This window comes from Triturus cristatus, chromosome 1_2 (genome assembly GCF_964204655.1).
Source record: "Triturus cristatus chromosome 1_2, aTriCri1.1, whole genome shotgun sequence".
NCBI lineage: Eukaryota > Metazoa > Chordata > Amphibia > Caudata > Salamandridae > Triturus > Triturus cristatus.
The window spans coordinates 447885112-447900639 of record NC_140580.1 but is presented as its reverse complement, the minus strand read 5'-3'; the positions used below and the strand labels follow the sequence as shown (position 1 = coordinate 447900639).

At 47.0% G+C, this 15528-nt stretch overlaps 1 protein-coding gene across 4 annotated transcripts in view; it reads right to left on the bottom strand.

The window, feature by feature from the left end:
- IDE (insulin degrading enzyme) overlaps nucleotides 1-15528 on the bottom strand; it is a 1118175-nt gene that overhangs the window by 364680 nt on the left and 737967 nt on the right. For all 4 annotated transcript variants that reach the window (XM_085606153.1, XM_085606152.1, XM_085606150.1 and 1 more), the window contains exon 16: nucleotides 9699-9809. In XM_085606153.1, the coding sequence (XP_085462279.1) occupies nucleotides 9699-9809 (111 nt within the window). The remainder of the gene's footprint in view (nucleotides 1-9698; nucleotides 9810-15528) is intronic.

Below are 15528 nucleotides of genomic sequence, written 5' to 3'. Positions count from 1 at the left end.
GACAAGACCTGAGACAAAGTGAGCATTTTAAACTTCTCTTTGCAGAGGAAGCAATTGACGTTCCGGAGGTCCAAGATAGGACGCAGGCCCTTGTCCTTCTTTGGCACCAGAAAGTAGTGGGAATAATAACCACGATCTACTTCTGGCGTCGGAACGAACTCGATGGCCCCCTTGGCCAAGAGGGCCGCAGCTTCCTGCTGAAGAAGCACCAAGTCATCCCCCGACATGCAGTGGTATCGAGGTGGCATGGCTGGAGGAGTAGTCTCGAAGGGGAGGGAGTAGCCCCTCCGGACTATCTCTAAAACCCACCTGTCCGATGTGATGGTGCGCCAGTGGGGGAGGTGATGGCGAGGCCTGTCACCCACTGGCGTTTGATGGGCCTGAAAGTTCGGAGTAGGAAGGTTTGGAGGCAGAGTTGGCCGGTGTGGAGGTGGACTGACCCACCCGCTGGTCCCTTGGTCCGCCACAGCGGAACCCGCTTCCGCGCTGGGATTGCTGCGTAGGCTTGTGGCTCTGTTGCGAACACTGCGGGGCGCCGATCGGTGCCACGGAAGGAGCAAAACGCAGAAGGCGGAGGAGGAGGAGGGCGGACCGCAGAGAGTCCCAAGGACTTGGCCGTAGCCCGTGAGTTCTTAAACCGCTCCAACGCGCTGACTTCTTTGTTGCTGAAGAGCCATCAAAAGGCATGTCCATAAGAGTGCTTTGGACATCCCCTGAAAATCCAGTTGTCCTCAACCAGGCGTGGCGTCTGTCGCCACTGTCGTTGCAATCGATCTGCCCTGTGAGTCGGCAGTGTCTAGGCCACAATGAATGATGAACTTAGCTGCATCTCTCCCCTCTGCAAGAGCCTGGGAGGCAGCACTTGCGCCACCATATCCTACAGAGAGTGGGAATAACGGCCCAAGAGGCATGCTCCGTGTTCACGGACCGCAGCGCAGAACTGGCGGAAGAAAAAATAATCTTTCCGAACTGATCCATTTCTTGGATTCCCTATCCGTGGTGCGGAAGGGAAGGCGGTTGGGGAAGCAGAGACTTGCACAACCAAGCTCTCGGGGGTGGGGTGTTGGGAGAGGAAAATGGGGTCACCCAGAGCCGGGTGATGGCGTCGGGCCATGTTCCTATCCACAGGAGCCCCTGTGGTGGGCCTGGACCAGGTGCACAAAAGAAAGTCAGAAAGTGCTTCATTGAAGGGAAGCAACGGCTCAGCAGAAGTAGCTGCTGGCTGAAGCACTTCCGTCAGGAGGTTAGTCCTGATGGGCACAGCAGGGAGCACGAGGTGTAGGGCCTCGGCCGACCTACGCAACACCACAGCATAACTAGCACCCTCCTCCGTAGCCACGAAATCCCCGAGCAACGGCGAAAACTGCATCGATCGTCACCGGCCCAATGCCGCGTCCACTTCGGGGCTGAAGCGGAGGTCGACGTCGTCCCGAGGAGCAGGCGACGTCGAAATTGGTGCCGATGGGGTCAACCGGCGTCGACCGGGATCCAGGCCTGGATCCAGGGGGTGGTCCTGCAGCAACGCCGGGACCGGAGCCACCGGCGATGAAAGGCGAGGACCCGCAGTCGGGACAGCGGGGTCCAAAGGCGCATCAGCGGGACCAGGTGGCCCAGGGGGCCCAAAATGCGCACCAGCGGGACCAGACGGCCCAAAGAGGCGAGCCGTGGCCGACAGGAATGCCTGTATTTTGGCCGGAGTCGCCGACGGACCCGGGAAAGGTGGGTAGGCCAGCGGTGACACCGTAGGCCCCGCCGGAGCTGCGGGGGAGGCACCACCCGCACCCTCAGCCGCGTCAGGCGACCGACGAGGGGAAGTCAAAGAACGACTAGGTTTCTTCGACTTCTTGTGCTTCGCATTAACTGACCCAGAGTGCGAAGACTTTGATCTCGAAGACCAATGGTGATGACTCCGCGCACGGTCCCTCGACCTCCCACGGGACCGGGACCTTTAATGGCGCGGAGCCGACTGCCGGGCCTCCAGCAGCTTTCGGGACCGCTACCGCAAAGACTTCGGCGCCATGGACCAGCAGTCGGGGCACAACTTGGGGTCGTGGTCATGCCCCAGGCAGAAAAGACACACATGGTGCGGGTCTGTCACCGACATCATACGGTGACAGTCCTTGCAGGACTTAAAACCGGGCATCCTAACTGCACCAGTAGTCGAAGACTCAATGAAAAAATAGAGACATAAAGGCCTCAAAATGTCAGTCAAAAATTGACTGGGGGGGGGGGTTCCTGCTCTTCTCGGATCTGCGCTTGCTGGCGTGGAAAAAGAAAGATCTGACGTCAGCGCGCGTGGATGGCGTCTAAGTAGCACCCGCGAAGTCATCTCGGAGACCACGATGCCAACGACGGACGCGGAGCTGCACGACGCCACCTACCGGCGTGCAGGGGTACTGCTGACAAAAACTTTCCATATCCAGTCGGACGCCTGGGGGTAATTCTAAGGTAAGGAATCTATCACTATGTGTTTCTTTCAGATTTTACTGTTGATGAATTTCAAACGTCCAGCAGTGACTGTGTTATTCGTTCATAAGCAAACAGCCAACACGTGTTTTGTCAGACGATTTTCTCCAGGCTGATTAGTGTAGCTAACGGCCCCGTCGAGCCGCGAAGACCCAAGGAAAAAGTTTGATCCCTGCTGCCACAAGGGTAGGTAAGAAAGTATTGTTGCATAGTGGGTTAAAGTAGTACTGAGAAAAGGAGTATTGGTGAAGTAACAACAATGTCTGGGAACAAACACGCTGACGAACACGCCTTACGTCATTGACTAGAAGCACGGGCGTACTATGTCCCCATCATAACTGCTAGCAAATCAATGTTGTGACTTCACCAATACTGACATTTTATGTTTAATTGGAAGGGACTATATGCAAGACCGAAGACACTCATCCCCCGATTCTTGGAACTCCATCAAAATTGATGGAGGAAGGGGTGACATTTTTTAGATGTCTTGAGGCAAATTAGACACTGTGCTTTAAGAGTCTGCAATGCAGAACTAAAAAACCAGAAGTGGGATGGGTTCTTCTATTTTTTAGGTCTCGCCTGAGCCAGCGCATGCGCTGCTCTGCAAGATATTTAGTAAGCTGGTTTTTAAAGTGCTACCAAAGGCTTTTGCCGGCCACCAGCGTGCGGTTACACGCGCATGCACGCGCGCAACAGCCATCTGGCATTCCTCTCGCTCTCCCATGCCTCAACGCACGCCCCTCCTCCTCCCCCACCACAGAGCGTGTCTCACTCCCCCTTCCCTTCTTCCCCTCCCACCTCGTCAGCTTCATTTGCCTTTTCTGTTCTCACTCCCCCCTCCCTTCTCCCCTTCCCTCGTCAACTTCATTTCACGCACATCCCTGCTTTCACTTTTGTCTTCCGCCGGCTTCTTGATCGGTCTTTCACAGCATCATCGAAGCTTTGACTTCTCTCTGACTAGTTTTCATTCCCTGCCAGAGAGGCACTAGTGTAACTGCTACTTTGGAGATGAAAGCAGATCGATACACAGCCCGGCCTCTGAATGGCTCCTCATTTTCAGAGTCAAAAAGGTTATCCAAAAACTTTTTGAGTTGGCCTTCATATTCTTCGCTCAGCTCCCCTGGTTTGCTTATATGGACTGGCATACAAATTCTTCTAGTGCTGCCTGCAGCGGGGCGCCGTCCTCCTCCTCCTGCTCCCTCTAGCGGCAGCGCTCCGGGAAGCTCCGGCACACCGGCTCCCGGTCCACCAGGGTTCTTGTCCCGGCTGCGCTGCCGAGCCCAGTTGGAAATGCGTTTTCGGCACAGCGGGCAGCAGAGGCTTTCACTTTTGCCATTGTGAAAGTTAGCTGTTCCAGGTAATATAAGTTGTGGTATTTTAAAAAGTGTGTAGTTACAAGCGTAGATGCCATGAACCCTGGTGGCCCCTTTAACTGCTGCTGGGAAAGTAAAATGAGCCATGATCAGAGATCCATGGGCCCGGTGCCACTGCACCTGCTGCACCAACGGTAGCTGCGCCCCTGTGTGTAGAGTATGTCATCTCAGTCCACAGTTCTCTGTGAAGCCAGAGATAAGTCGCCTGCGATGCTTGTGTCATAATCACACCTCATGTAGACGGTGCAGCTTCTTCCAGACGACATTATGGTAATTTCCAGCTCTGGAACAGACCTCCCATCAGCCACCTGGGCAGCGTGAGACCAGGCTGAGCAGCCATACACGAGTTACACACTCCTAAGAGGATTCCTTTCGTTTTGGAGGCAGGGAGTGCTGCCTTTTGCTTGCTGGTGACATGCACTGCAGCACCCCTGGTATTGCAGGGCTGCGTCACGGCCGAGTCAATAAGTCCTTCCTTGAACATATTTTGCACACCACAGTTTATTGCCATAACTGATAATGAATGAACCCGCTGTTGTGAAAAGCCAAGCACCGACATGGGCGCTTGTGTCACTCACAGGCTTCGAGGTGATGGAGGGCAGATGGATGGACAAAGACCCCCCTCACACTGTCCCCCCTTTCCCCGGAGGCAAGCACAGCTAAACTTGGAGCAGTGCTCAGCTGGACGTGTGGGGCCGGCTGCCAACGGACGTCTGAGGCTCCTGTCCTATTTCACTGGCGCTTTGGTACCTTCACCCCACACGTCTCAAATCTGACGCATTGCAAGAATCTTTTCGCGTTTTCAGCAGCTTTGACTTCATGACACAGAGTCCGGCAAGGCTGGGGGTGCATCAGTCACTTGGATGGCTCTAGCAACGTTTCTGACACTTACACAGACCCTGTGGGCTCTGTAGAGCAACAGGCCTGGCATCTGTCGTGCTCTGCCCCAGCCCTGCTGACCTTAAAGTGATGCTGCCCTTGAGAGAATGGTTCAGAATTCCCCACAGAACACTACTCTCAGACTGTGTCTCTGCCTGTCCCTTGCTCTTTTTTTTTTATCTACCCACTCTCTGTACCCCTCTCCTCATTCTCATTCCTTTGTCTCCCCCACCCTCTCTTTTCTCTCAGTCCCCCCCGCCTCCTCCTTTTCTTCACCTTTCACTGTCATGTAGAAGCGTTGGAGGGAATGGCAGGTGTGTCTGGCCTTATGTCAGTTGGACCCTGGTGCTTCCTCACAACTCCCTGCCGAGCTGGACGCTGCCTCCCACCGTCCTGTCCCACTGGAATACTTGCTGCTGTTGGAACTGTTGAGCTGGAGCGGAGTCAGTGATATCAGCTTTTCTAATATCGATGGCCCTTTCAGAACCACCGCTGGTCGTTTAGAAGGCACACGTCTGTCGCACTCTTCCCCAGCCTCGCCAGCCTTTAGGAACCAATGATTTCTTAGTACCACCTTGTCTTCATTCGTAACTTTCCAAGAGGACTGGCCCCTTTACCTTAGTTGTTACACTGAGTTTTTTTTTTAGTCTGTAAGCACTATTTTCTTCAAATAGTTTCTCCTACTGCAGGCACAACATGCTTTTCTGCAACATTCAGTGCTCCATGTTGCATTCACTTTCTAAGCAGCCCAGGACAATGGTGGCCGCTCCTTAGAATAGGTCTTGCATCTACAAGAGTTTGAGCTATTGGCATTGTACATGACAGAGCCTTTCATTTATGTGTTAATTATCATAACATATAAATACAACGGATTGCCATTTACAATGCCAATAGCTTAAACCCTCGCAAAAGCGAGCAAGCCAATGCTTGTTCAGTTTTGCATCGCAGATTCTTCAAGCAAGTTGCAGGTACTATTGACGGGGATATTCAATGTGTGGCCATACATATGGATTGGGTATAACATAAGGAATTATTGATTATATATCCTATACTACAAGGAGGAGAAATCCTATCTACACAATTATTTCATGCACGATTAAGTGGGAACACTCCAATTCTTCAAATGTGGAACGCCGTGACGAAGTTCAAATAACAAACTGAACGGAACGCGTTGGCTGGATGTTTTATGTGAAAAAGATCAGGAAAAAAATAAATATCCATAATAAAATTGCCTGAGTTATTTTGGATAAGAAGAAGATTACCGGTGCACCATTCCATTTCAAGTACAATTCTCTATCTGCGGATCAGCTGTACCAAACAAGAGCAGGTACAGGAATTGTTGTGCACAGACAATTTAACCAAGAAGAAAGAGAAAGTGAGGTGCACTACCTATGGTTCGCCGTTGTGGTTTTGAAGTGGTTGGTTCGAACAAATTAGACACTGTGCCCTTGTGAGAATTGAAGAAAATGTTAATCGGGGTGCATAGAGACATTGTCCTTTTTTTTACAAGATCTCAACAGATATACGAAGGAGGCAGTTCGCTCCACAAAAGAGTTTAATGTTTCTTGACAGATTCCAATGCAGAGAGGGGTCCAGCAGTATAGTATTTTGGCCCATTTTCTGTTTAATTTATACATTAACAATCTGGAGAAGGTCCCAATTTGAGTCCAAGGTGGACTACCCCCAGGTGGTACGGCGCGATGTGCCTGTACTACTGTACGCAGACACTGTCCTCATGGCTTGGACTGCGAGGGGGCTGCAATCCCTGCTCCACTCCTTGCTCAATTCATGGTTGAACAAGACCTGTTGGTTAATAACTCCAAATCCTAAGTGATGCAGGTGGGACCTTGCCCGAGAAAGTCTGACCCCTTTAGGGTAGGGTTCAATCCAGTCCAAAAGACTAGTGTTTTCCCTTACCTGTTTTTTTTTCCCGATGTTAACCTGAATTGGGGGCCCTTAAAAAGCAGAAAGCGAGGGGATCTTTTACGGGCCAATGCTGCTATTTTAACTTTGCCTCTAGATTGTGCAGGAGACCAATCAGGGCTCTCTTGCAGATTGATAGGGCTAAGAGTATTGCTAAGGTGTCTTACGGTAGTAAAATCTGGGGATAGATCGCTCATGACCATCTACAAATAGCCGAAAACAACTTTTTGAGATGGCTTTTAAGTGTACCTCAGGGTACTTCCACTTTAATAGTACATGAAGAGTTGGGCATGCCTATCTTTCTGATTTGTTGGCCTATCGCCCCCTTTCACTGTGGATAGAAATATGGCTCGGCAAAGGGACGCCTTAAACAAACAGATCTTAAAGGACTGTATGGCCTTTGACCATGTTCATCATATTCCTTGGCTCAATTATATCAAGGAGTGTTTTACGAGCCTGGGAAGAGCTGTTTATTTTTAACCCGGAATCAACCACTACGAAGGATCTGTACTGGGTAAAGGAGTCCTTTTTCAGACAGCGGACACTAGATAGGGAAGTCCTGGAGCTAGGGAAGTCTAGTGTATGTAGGTTTATCATCTTGAAAAGCATGCAATCAACAGAACCGTAGCGTTTAGGGCTAGCAAGCTCCAATGATTGTTTTTTATTGACCAGGTTCAGTTTTGACATCTTTTTATCTTCTTCTCGCCCACCCATGTGGGCAGGACAAGGGTCAGAGTTTATCACCCTGTGGTTGCGATGGTAAGTCTCCACAGGACACGCTCCACTATTTAATGTTTTGCAGTTACTATGAGTAACCGAGGAAGACCTATATCATCCCTATTCTAAAAAAGGCAAACTTTAGGCAGGTGAGCCCTGCCTTTACCTTTTTATAAATGCTCTCATGTAACATTGTATTATATGTTCTTAGCATTTTATAGTCCACTCTTAGGCTTACATCTAGCTGTGATTAACAGTTGAAGTCGTATTATGGCTAGATGTGATCTTGGTATCATTTTTTATTCTGTATCTCGTTTTATGCAACTTTTAAATTATTTTTAAAAACTAAGTATATAAGTATATTTTTAATACTAATGTAAGTAGTATTATATGTGGCAGAAGTTTTAGAGACGTGATTTCTTGCATATATATTGCTTACTTGACTTTTATGGTTTTTTGCAAAAGCCAAATAAAGTTACCGTTGAATAAAATGCCTTTTTCTACTGCCGATGGGCCTGTGGTCTGCACCACTGTCGCCAACGACATGGAGCCAGAAACCAACATCGTAGACGGAGCAATAGATGTTGAGGCCGTCACTGACAGTCGACGAAGGAATTTTTGCCATCATAGACCGTCTCGTTGTCATCGATGACTACGACACCGTCGTCATGGGCTTCATCGACGATGAGGAAGCAGTCGCTGTCAACACCGTAGTCAGTGAGGATGCCGTCTGTGAGCTAGCCACGGTAAGTAGTAGCATCTTCGTCAACGATCCTAGCGACGGTCGAGTTTTCTTGGAAGATGGCTCTTCAAAAGGAGTACAAGAGGCAGATAAGGCTGATGGACTTTTTCAGAGGGTAAAAAAAGGACCAGCCGACTTTTTGCTTCTAACCTTTTCCACGCTAGCTTCTCTGCTACGAGATCTTGATCTTTTAAAGTATTTGTCAGAGGATGACAAACACCCATCCTTACTGGCTTTGAGGGGGTATGAGACCTTTCCTCTTACTCAGATTCCGAGTCAGATTGAATTTTCTTCTTCTAGCCACATAGGCAACTACCCTCTTGTTCTTTGAGAGTTTTGGAAGAAAAAGTATGGCAATATTGCAGTCTTTGGGTTTATATAGTGGATACAGGCAACACAGGCACTCCTTGTGGGGATCCTCATAATATAGCTTGGATTTTCCAGAAGTCTTTGTCTGAACAGACTTTTTTTAAGACTCAGACTTTCTGTTAAAATGTAGTCACAAAACACTCCAAGGCTGTACCTTACATGTTCTCTGGATGACTGGAGACGAACTGAAGAATTTCATGTCAAAAGCTTATAAGACAAAGACTGTGACTGAGCAGAGCTCAACGAGACCCCCTATCACACGACATTTGGTTAGACATCTGTGGGGTTGTTAGTGGTTCTGCTGGGGCGAGTGCTTCTGGGTCTGAGCTCTGATTGGTTGAAGTTTGGATGCGATAAAACATTGTGAATAGGCTATCAATATGTATTGATTTGACAATGGAGATTAAAGCGAAGGCCTTAGCACTGCTTTTAACCCCTTTGCTGCGCCCGTCGGCCAACGGCCGTCGTGAGCACTACCTCGGTAGTGCTGCACACATCTGTTGGGCGACGCGGCCATGCCCACTCAATGGAATGCCCTGCACCGCGGCGGAATTACCGTCGCAGTAAACAGGTTAATATTGTTACCGTGGGACTACCACCATGACAACGGAGAAGATTCAAGCATTTGAATCTAAAAAAGATACAATACTGGAGAAACGTGGGATCTCTGCCAGTATTGAAACGGAAGCCTGTATTAGATCACTTAAGAGTCGGTAATGTCCACAGATAAAGAGCAATATACATCATCCTGCGACTCAATAGCAAATTTAGTGTCCTTGTTACGAAAAATCAAAATACTTGCATACAAGAGGAGAGAAGATGTGGCCTTAGGGCTAGGGCGGTGAACCTCGAAGCTGGGGAACCACGGTTCGAGTCTTGGCAGGGACGCTCAACATCCTGTGATTCTTGGTAAATCACTTAATCTCCCTGGTGCTAAGTAAAAAAGCCAATATGTGCTAGCTTTATCTCTTACACCCTTAAGGTGTCCACCCCTTTACTGTGAAATCTCATGAGAAAACAAATAACTACATAAACGAAACATAAGCCAGACATAATGGGTAGAACATTAGTAATCAAGGGTTGAAAGGAGTTAAAAACTGTCCAAACAAACTCTTATATCCAGCATATACAGATGTTTTAGCCAACAGATCACTATTTTTTACTCAATTACACTATACTTATGAATACATCAACCGCAATTTAAAATGATACAAACTTGAAGAGCTTACCGCTTCTTTAATAATTTCAAATCGTTTCTCGTCGATCTCAAACGCTGCCATTTTCTCTATTATTTTCTTAAGTAAAATGTGTTGCTTGTCACTATACCCTTTAACAGAGAGCTACAGAAAACAAACAAGAATTTAATTTACAAGAAAATTTATGTTTTAGTTAAATATGTTATATTTCAAGTCGGTAATCAAATCTTAAAAGTTTAAATTAACAGAAAAGACTGGGCCAAACAATAGTTAAAATGCACATTCTGGAGTCTTTGCTAGCTTTATTAATTACAGAAGAGAAGTATAATCTCTGAGGTTCTGAAGATACAAGTGAATGAAGATTTAAGTGGTACATATATCTTTCGTATGCCTTTATGGATATTTGGACACAAGGAGAACTTTCACTCAGATTTTATACAGAGTTAATTTACAGTAAAGTATACACATTTTTTTTTTTTAAGTGAACCACAATTTCTTTCATGCTGGTGCTTCAAACAAGACATAAATTCATACTAATGCAAAGAACATACTGACTCGTTAAATCAAAACTACTTCCATGCTGGTATTACCACACTAAACATCTCAATCTCCATGTCAAATAAGTTAAGTTAGTGAGGTAGTACTTTTTAGTGCAATGTATGCCACTGTCCTGAACCACTGGCAGAGAGTTGACCATACACACAGACCCTTGCTGTTGTATCACAAATGGCCAAGTGTTTACCAACCTGTGCAGTTGTGAACAAGTTAATTTAGGTAATGAAGAAGGTGGTTAATGACAGGAGCAGTGAAAGAACATTTTGTCATACTCTAAAGAGCTCCTAGACCAACCTCTTAACCAAGCTGGTAGCTGAAAGCATCATTAATTGAAAAAGGCACATGACGAAAAAGAAACATGACTAAGAGCAACGTAACAGCAGAACCATGAATATACAGAAGCAGGGCCTACAATGATCTGATTGGCAGTAATGCAAAAAGACTACAAAAGCCTGCTTCCTGGCTAACACTACCTAACAATCTACATGCCTATCTTCCTCAATATAGCTTCATTCTTTGCACAAATATATTTTACTTTTGCCACATAAGCATTAATCTTGCTTACTTTAGTATTGAAAATAAAAATAATAAATCAATCTCCAATTTTCATTTTCTACACTGCCAAAACACAAACCCTTGTCCAAATAGAATACATCTTATGAAAAGTAACCAATATAGTCACACTTTGAATCCAGTAACACAAATACTTTGAGTCTTTGTAACAATATCAGTAGTTATTGGAATTACATGATCAGTAAGAGAAACCTGAAAAATTGTATTTTCAAAAAACTATAGCAGAGTCACCACACTAGCAATAGAGTTCAGAAATGCAGAATCCACAATGGATAATACTAGTCTTAATTCATGCTCGAATTAGATAAGCATATTCCAGTTATACATTTCACCACTAATGGTGAGTAATGGAGAATGAAAAATGTGCTTCTTACTTTTGTACACCTAGCACTATCACCAAGTAGATAGACCCAGTCACTATAAAAAGGAGCGAATTATTGGCAAGATTTATACAGATCAATTTATAGCATGGTTTGGTTAGAATTTAGGAGCTGAGGAGAAATAGTTTATCTGACAATGGAAATATAACTTTGTTTTGAGGACATCCAATATAGCGCCCAGTTTTTGAAAAATCTAGTCGGGTTATTTACCTTATGTTAAAACAGTCGGGGACTGTCTCTTCAAGTATGCTCAATTATTGGCATTGCTATAACCCACAATCTGACACGTTTAATATGGCCCTGTGCCGTGTTTGGTATTTTCAAGTGAGCCCGTGGTTTCCATCACAGAGCGCAGTCTGATTCAGATTTCAACAGATGAATTCTGGTTCACTTCCTTAGTAGGTGATTATGTCTTATTCTTTGAATATGGGCTGTATGATTCTGATGAATTAATGATTTTACCATTAATTATGTATGGTAGTTCTCTCTTGCCTCTTCATTTTTAGCTGTTAACCTTCAATGTCGTTTTGCTCAGCAGCATATTTATTGCATCTCTCTAATATTTAAAGTGTGAGAATTAACTACTGCCGATACAAACATCCTGACTGCATTATGATTCCTTTTTTTTTTTAGATTAAATGCAGTACGTTATTAATGCTGCCCATTTAGAGGCAGATCAAAGTACGTTATTCATGGCTGACATAGTACTTCCATTGTGTTTGGCATTTAAAGGCTATAGAATAGCGAGTCTTAACCTGTGGTCCACAAACCCCTGGGCGCCAACAACACCTTACTCAGGGAGTCTGCACCCGTTTAGAAAATTAAATAATATTACCAGATAAAGTAGATTAACATAAAAAGGCAAAATTGCAAACTGAATGCTTTTAAACACTGTAAACGTGAACGAATTTGAAACGGGAAGCTAAAAATTAAGTTGGTATCAGAGTGGGAGGAATGTTTAATTCTGCCCGCAAAATTGGTGGTATGTGGCAACTCTGTTACTCCGCCAATTGTTGAATGGCGGATTTTACTCCCGCAAGGCTCCAGAAATGCGAGCGAGACTGAGTGTCTCCAGCGCAATTTTCTAACGCAGGGGGTCAGAGGGCTGCTTCTCGAATAGATTTGCTGCCGCTCAAGTAGATTTTCTTCTCAAGCTGCAGCAAAACCAACCTGACTGGCTGTGTGCTCTTCTGCATCACATGGTGCCATTTGCACTGATTTTTCAGCGCTACTGGCTAAATTGCATATGTTACTCTGAGTTCCACCCAACCCTAGTTGGTATCCTTCTCTTGCTTCGTGGGAGCATTGCAAGTACAGCAAATGTATGATTGGTGGCCTCAATTGAGCATGCACTAAGATCAAACAATAAAGTAATATGCTAGAATTTTGGATTTTTTTTTTTTTTTAAATAACACTAAATGTTGAAAAGTTCAAACCGGCCTATTAAAATTAAAAACACATTTTTTGTTTGCTTGTGAATTAAATATAATCATTTTTAATGTGTGCATTTGTCTAGTGTATATTTGTATCTGTACTTTTGGATATTCACTTCAGGGTCACATCAGATATTCCAGCAAGTGATTCAGTGGGGGGGGGGGGGGGGGGGGAGGGGTTCTCAGAAGTCAATAGGTTAAGGAATGCTTGTGTAGAAGAAAACACCATGTGCTCACAATATTTAATACAATGATCTACCACCATAATCATCCTCAGCTCCGAAAATGGATGGGGTGACAACAGTGTCATGACTTATTCTGTTGCTGATCCCACGAGTGAGTAGAACAGGGAATGGAGCAGGGCCACAACAAACACCAACCCCACTAAGTAAAGAATTGTTGAACTATGGAATCTAGGTTGACAAATAAACGAAGAACAAAAGAATGATCTAAGCCCCTGTGTTGGTGTCCGTTTCTAATTGGAGAAACTGGAGTTGAAGTTCATGGAATCTAGGTTCTGCAACTTGAATGCATGCCACTATTTTATTATGGACAGACACTGGTTTGAGGATATTTCCTGCAATCACAAATGCGTATGTTTAAGCTTGCTTGTAGACATACTAGCCCAGAGAGGAATAAGCAACACAATTAACAAAAAGCTGATCCTGCTAAAATTACAGCAGCATCCATTTACGATTTAAGCGTGGCGTGGAGCTTAAAAACATATTGATCGATTATACACCTTGTTAAAGTCACTTAGTAAATTGTGATTTTGTTCACGTCAATACATAATGATAATGAGAAAAAAAACTAAAATGGCTGCTGAGTAGGAGCTCCCTGCAAGAGCTCCAGGTTGGGGATTACCGTATCAGTGTAAATCCCTGGTTAACCCCACCAGCTGCCCTTATCTCTCTCCTGCATCGTGTGCCCTGTAGCACTGGATCGCCCGGGCCTACCTCAACCTACCTCGTCTTGACGTTATGCAGCCGTAGCGCCTCAGTTTGCTGCGGTGTTGTGGTGCGCATGCAGAGACGGTCTCCGGGACCCCTGGCAAGCCTGGGTGGTGGCTGCGAGTGACACATCGCTGGACGAACCTAGGGTTGAGTGCTGCTGCACCCACTGCTCCCTGCACATCCCGATGCGGAGGACAGTACAGAGACGGTCTCCGGGACTCCTGGCGTGCCTGGGTGGCAGCCGCAAGGGACACATCGCTGGACGACCTAGGGGTGAGTGCTGCTGCACCTTGCTGCTCCCCCGCAGGTCCCGACGCCGAAGACTGTGCTCCCCGGGCGGCTGGGCGGCGATTCACCTTGCCGGAAAAAGCAGAGCTGGGTGCTGCCTTCCGCCTCCAGGCGCTCTCGGCTTGCTGGTTCAGAGCGGGAGCGTATGGGACCGGTGACCTATCTCACCGCAAATATCTCTAGTGGGACCTGATACAGACGCCAGCTGTTGGCCCTCGGTGTGTAGCGCATAGGAGCGTCGGGCCTGATCACGATCCGCCGCTCGTCTGGCCCGCGGTCGCTGCAGACTCCATCTGTTGGCCCTTGACGTGCAGCTGATTGGTAATTGCGTACCGCTGCTCGTCTGGCCTGCAGTGCGGCCGGACCCTGCGACCTGGCCTCTCCCGACGCAGGCCTCCCCAGGAGCGAAGGACGCCCGTGGCGCCGCAAACAGCTCAATCATGTATCCAGCGAAGACAATATAGCATTGTTTATCCCCAAAACGCCAGCTGTTGATCTTTGGTGAAAACATTTTTTTAATTCATGTATTCATCAGGGACATTGCCACATTACTGCATTAAACAGTGAAACAGGACTACACCCCCCCCCCCCTCCTCCTCAATACCACTCAACGGAAAGTGAAACAGGACTTTTGCACAGGAACAGGTCTTTGGAATAAACAGGGCGGCCATCTTTAACTGATGCATTCTAAATGGATTGGGCTCCCATGAACTCAGACAACCCCCTTTTATCCTCACCCAACAAGCACAAAGGTGTCTGCAGACAAGAGGGAATATAAAAAAAATAGTCTAAGCCAATGCTAGAATTATCAGAAAGTAAAGAATGCTACCAGCGCCTATTAAGATGTTGTTCCACTCTGGTGACTGAGGAGATGTACTCCGGAGGTATCCCCTGGTGCCTTGCTGCGCTGCCCTGAGCGTTGCCACGGTACTCCCACTTGGGTCCGGTGCGCGCCGACTTCTATGTGGGTCCCGGCAGGTCCTGGCATTGCTCTGGGCTTGAGGCGCTGAGGCTGGCCCGACCTCTCGGACCCAGCCGCAGCCCTTTTATTTGACAACGTTCCGCGAGGTGGAGACTCACCTTCTCGGCCTTTAAATGACCAACTCCGACACCATAGCTCCCCAACATTCTGTGAGGGGGGGAATCACCCTTCCTGCTGTTTAGTGACCCATTTTCGATCCTCCACCCTAGCCAGCATGGCAGGACCTGGCCTGACCACTACTGGGGAAAACTACCATACTCTTGCGTATCCTCCCAACCTCTCTAAAACGGCTGCAAAATCTCTCAAGGACTCCACCCTGAAAACTCCCCCGGAGACCCTGATCTCTGATTTACGATACAGCGCTGACAAGGGCACAGTCTTCAATGACCTTATTTTCTACTCCAGAAGAACATCCACATGGCGCAATACCGTCGCGCACCTCCTCAATGTACACGGAAGCAGGAACATACCGTATGGGACCAAACTTACGATAGTGCCTTCCGCAATATTGCGAGCTGACCTCACCATCACCCTGTACAAAAACAGCATGGTCCTGATCCAAGCTACAACTAACAACCTCAATAAATTTGCGGACTTGTTTATCCTCCTCAAAAACCATGTGCATGACACCTGCAGGGCAACAAACACCCGCCCCGACGACCACCCAGCTAGCGTTCCCAGCCACCCAGAAACCACCAT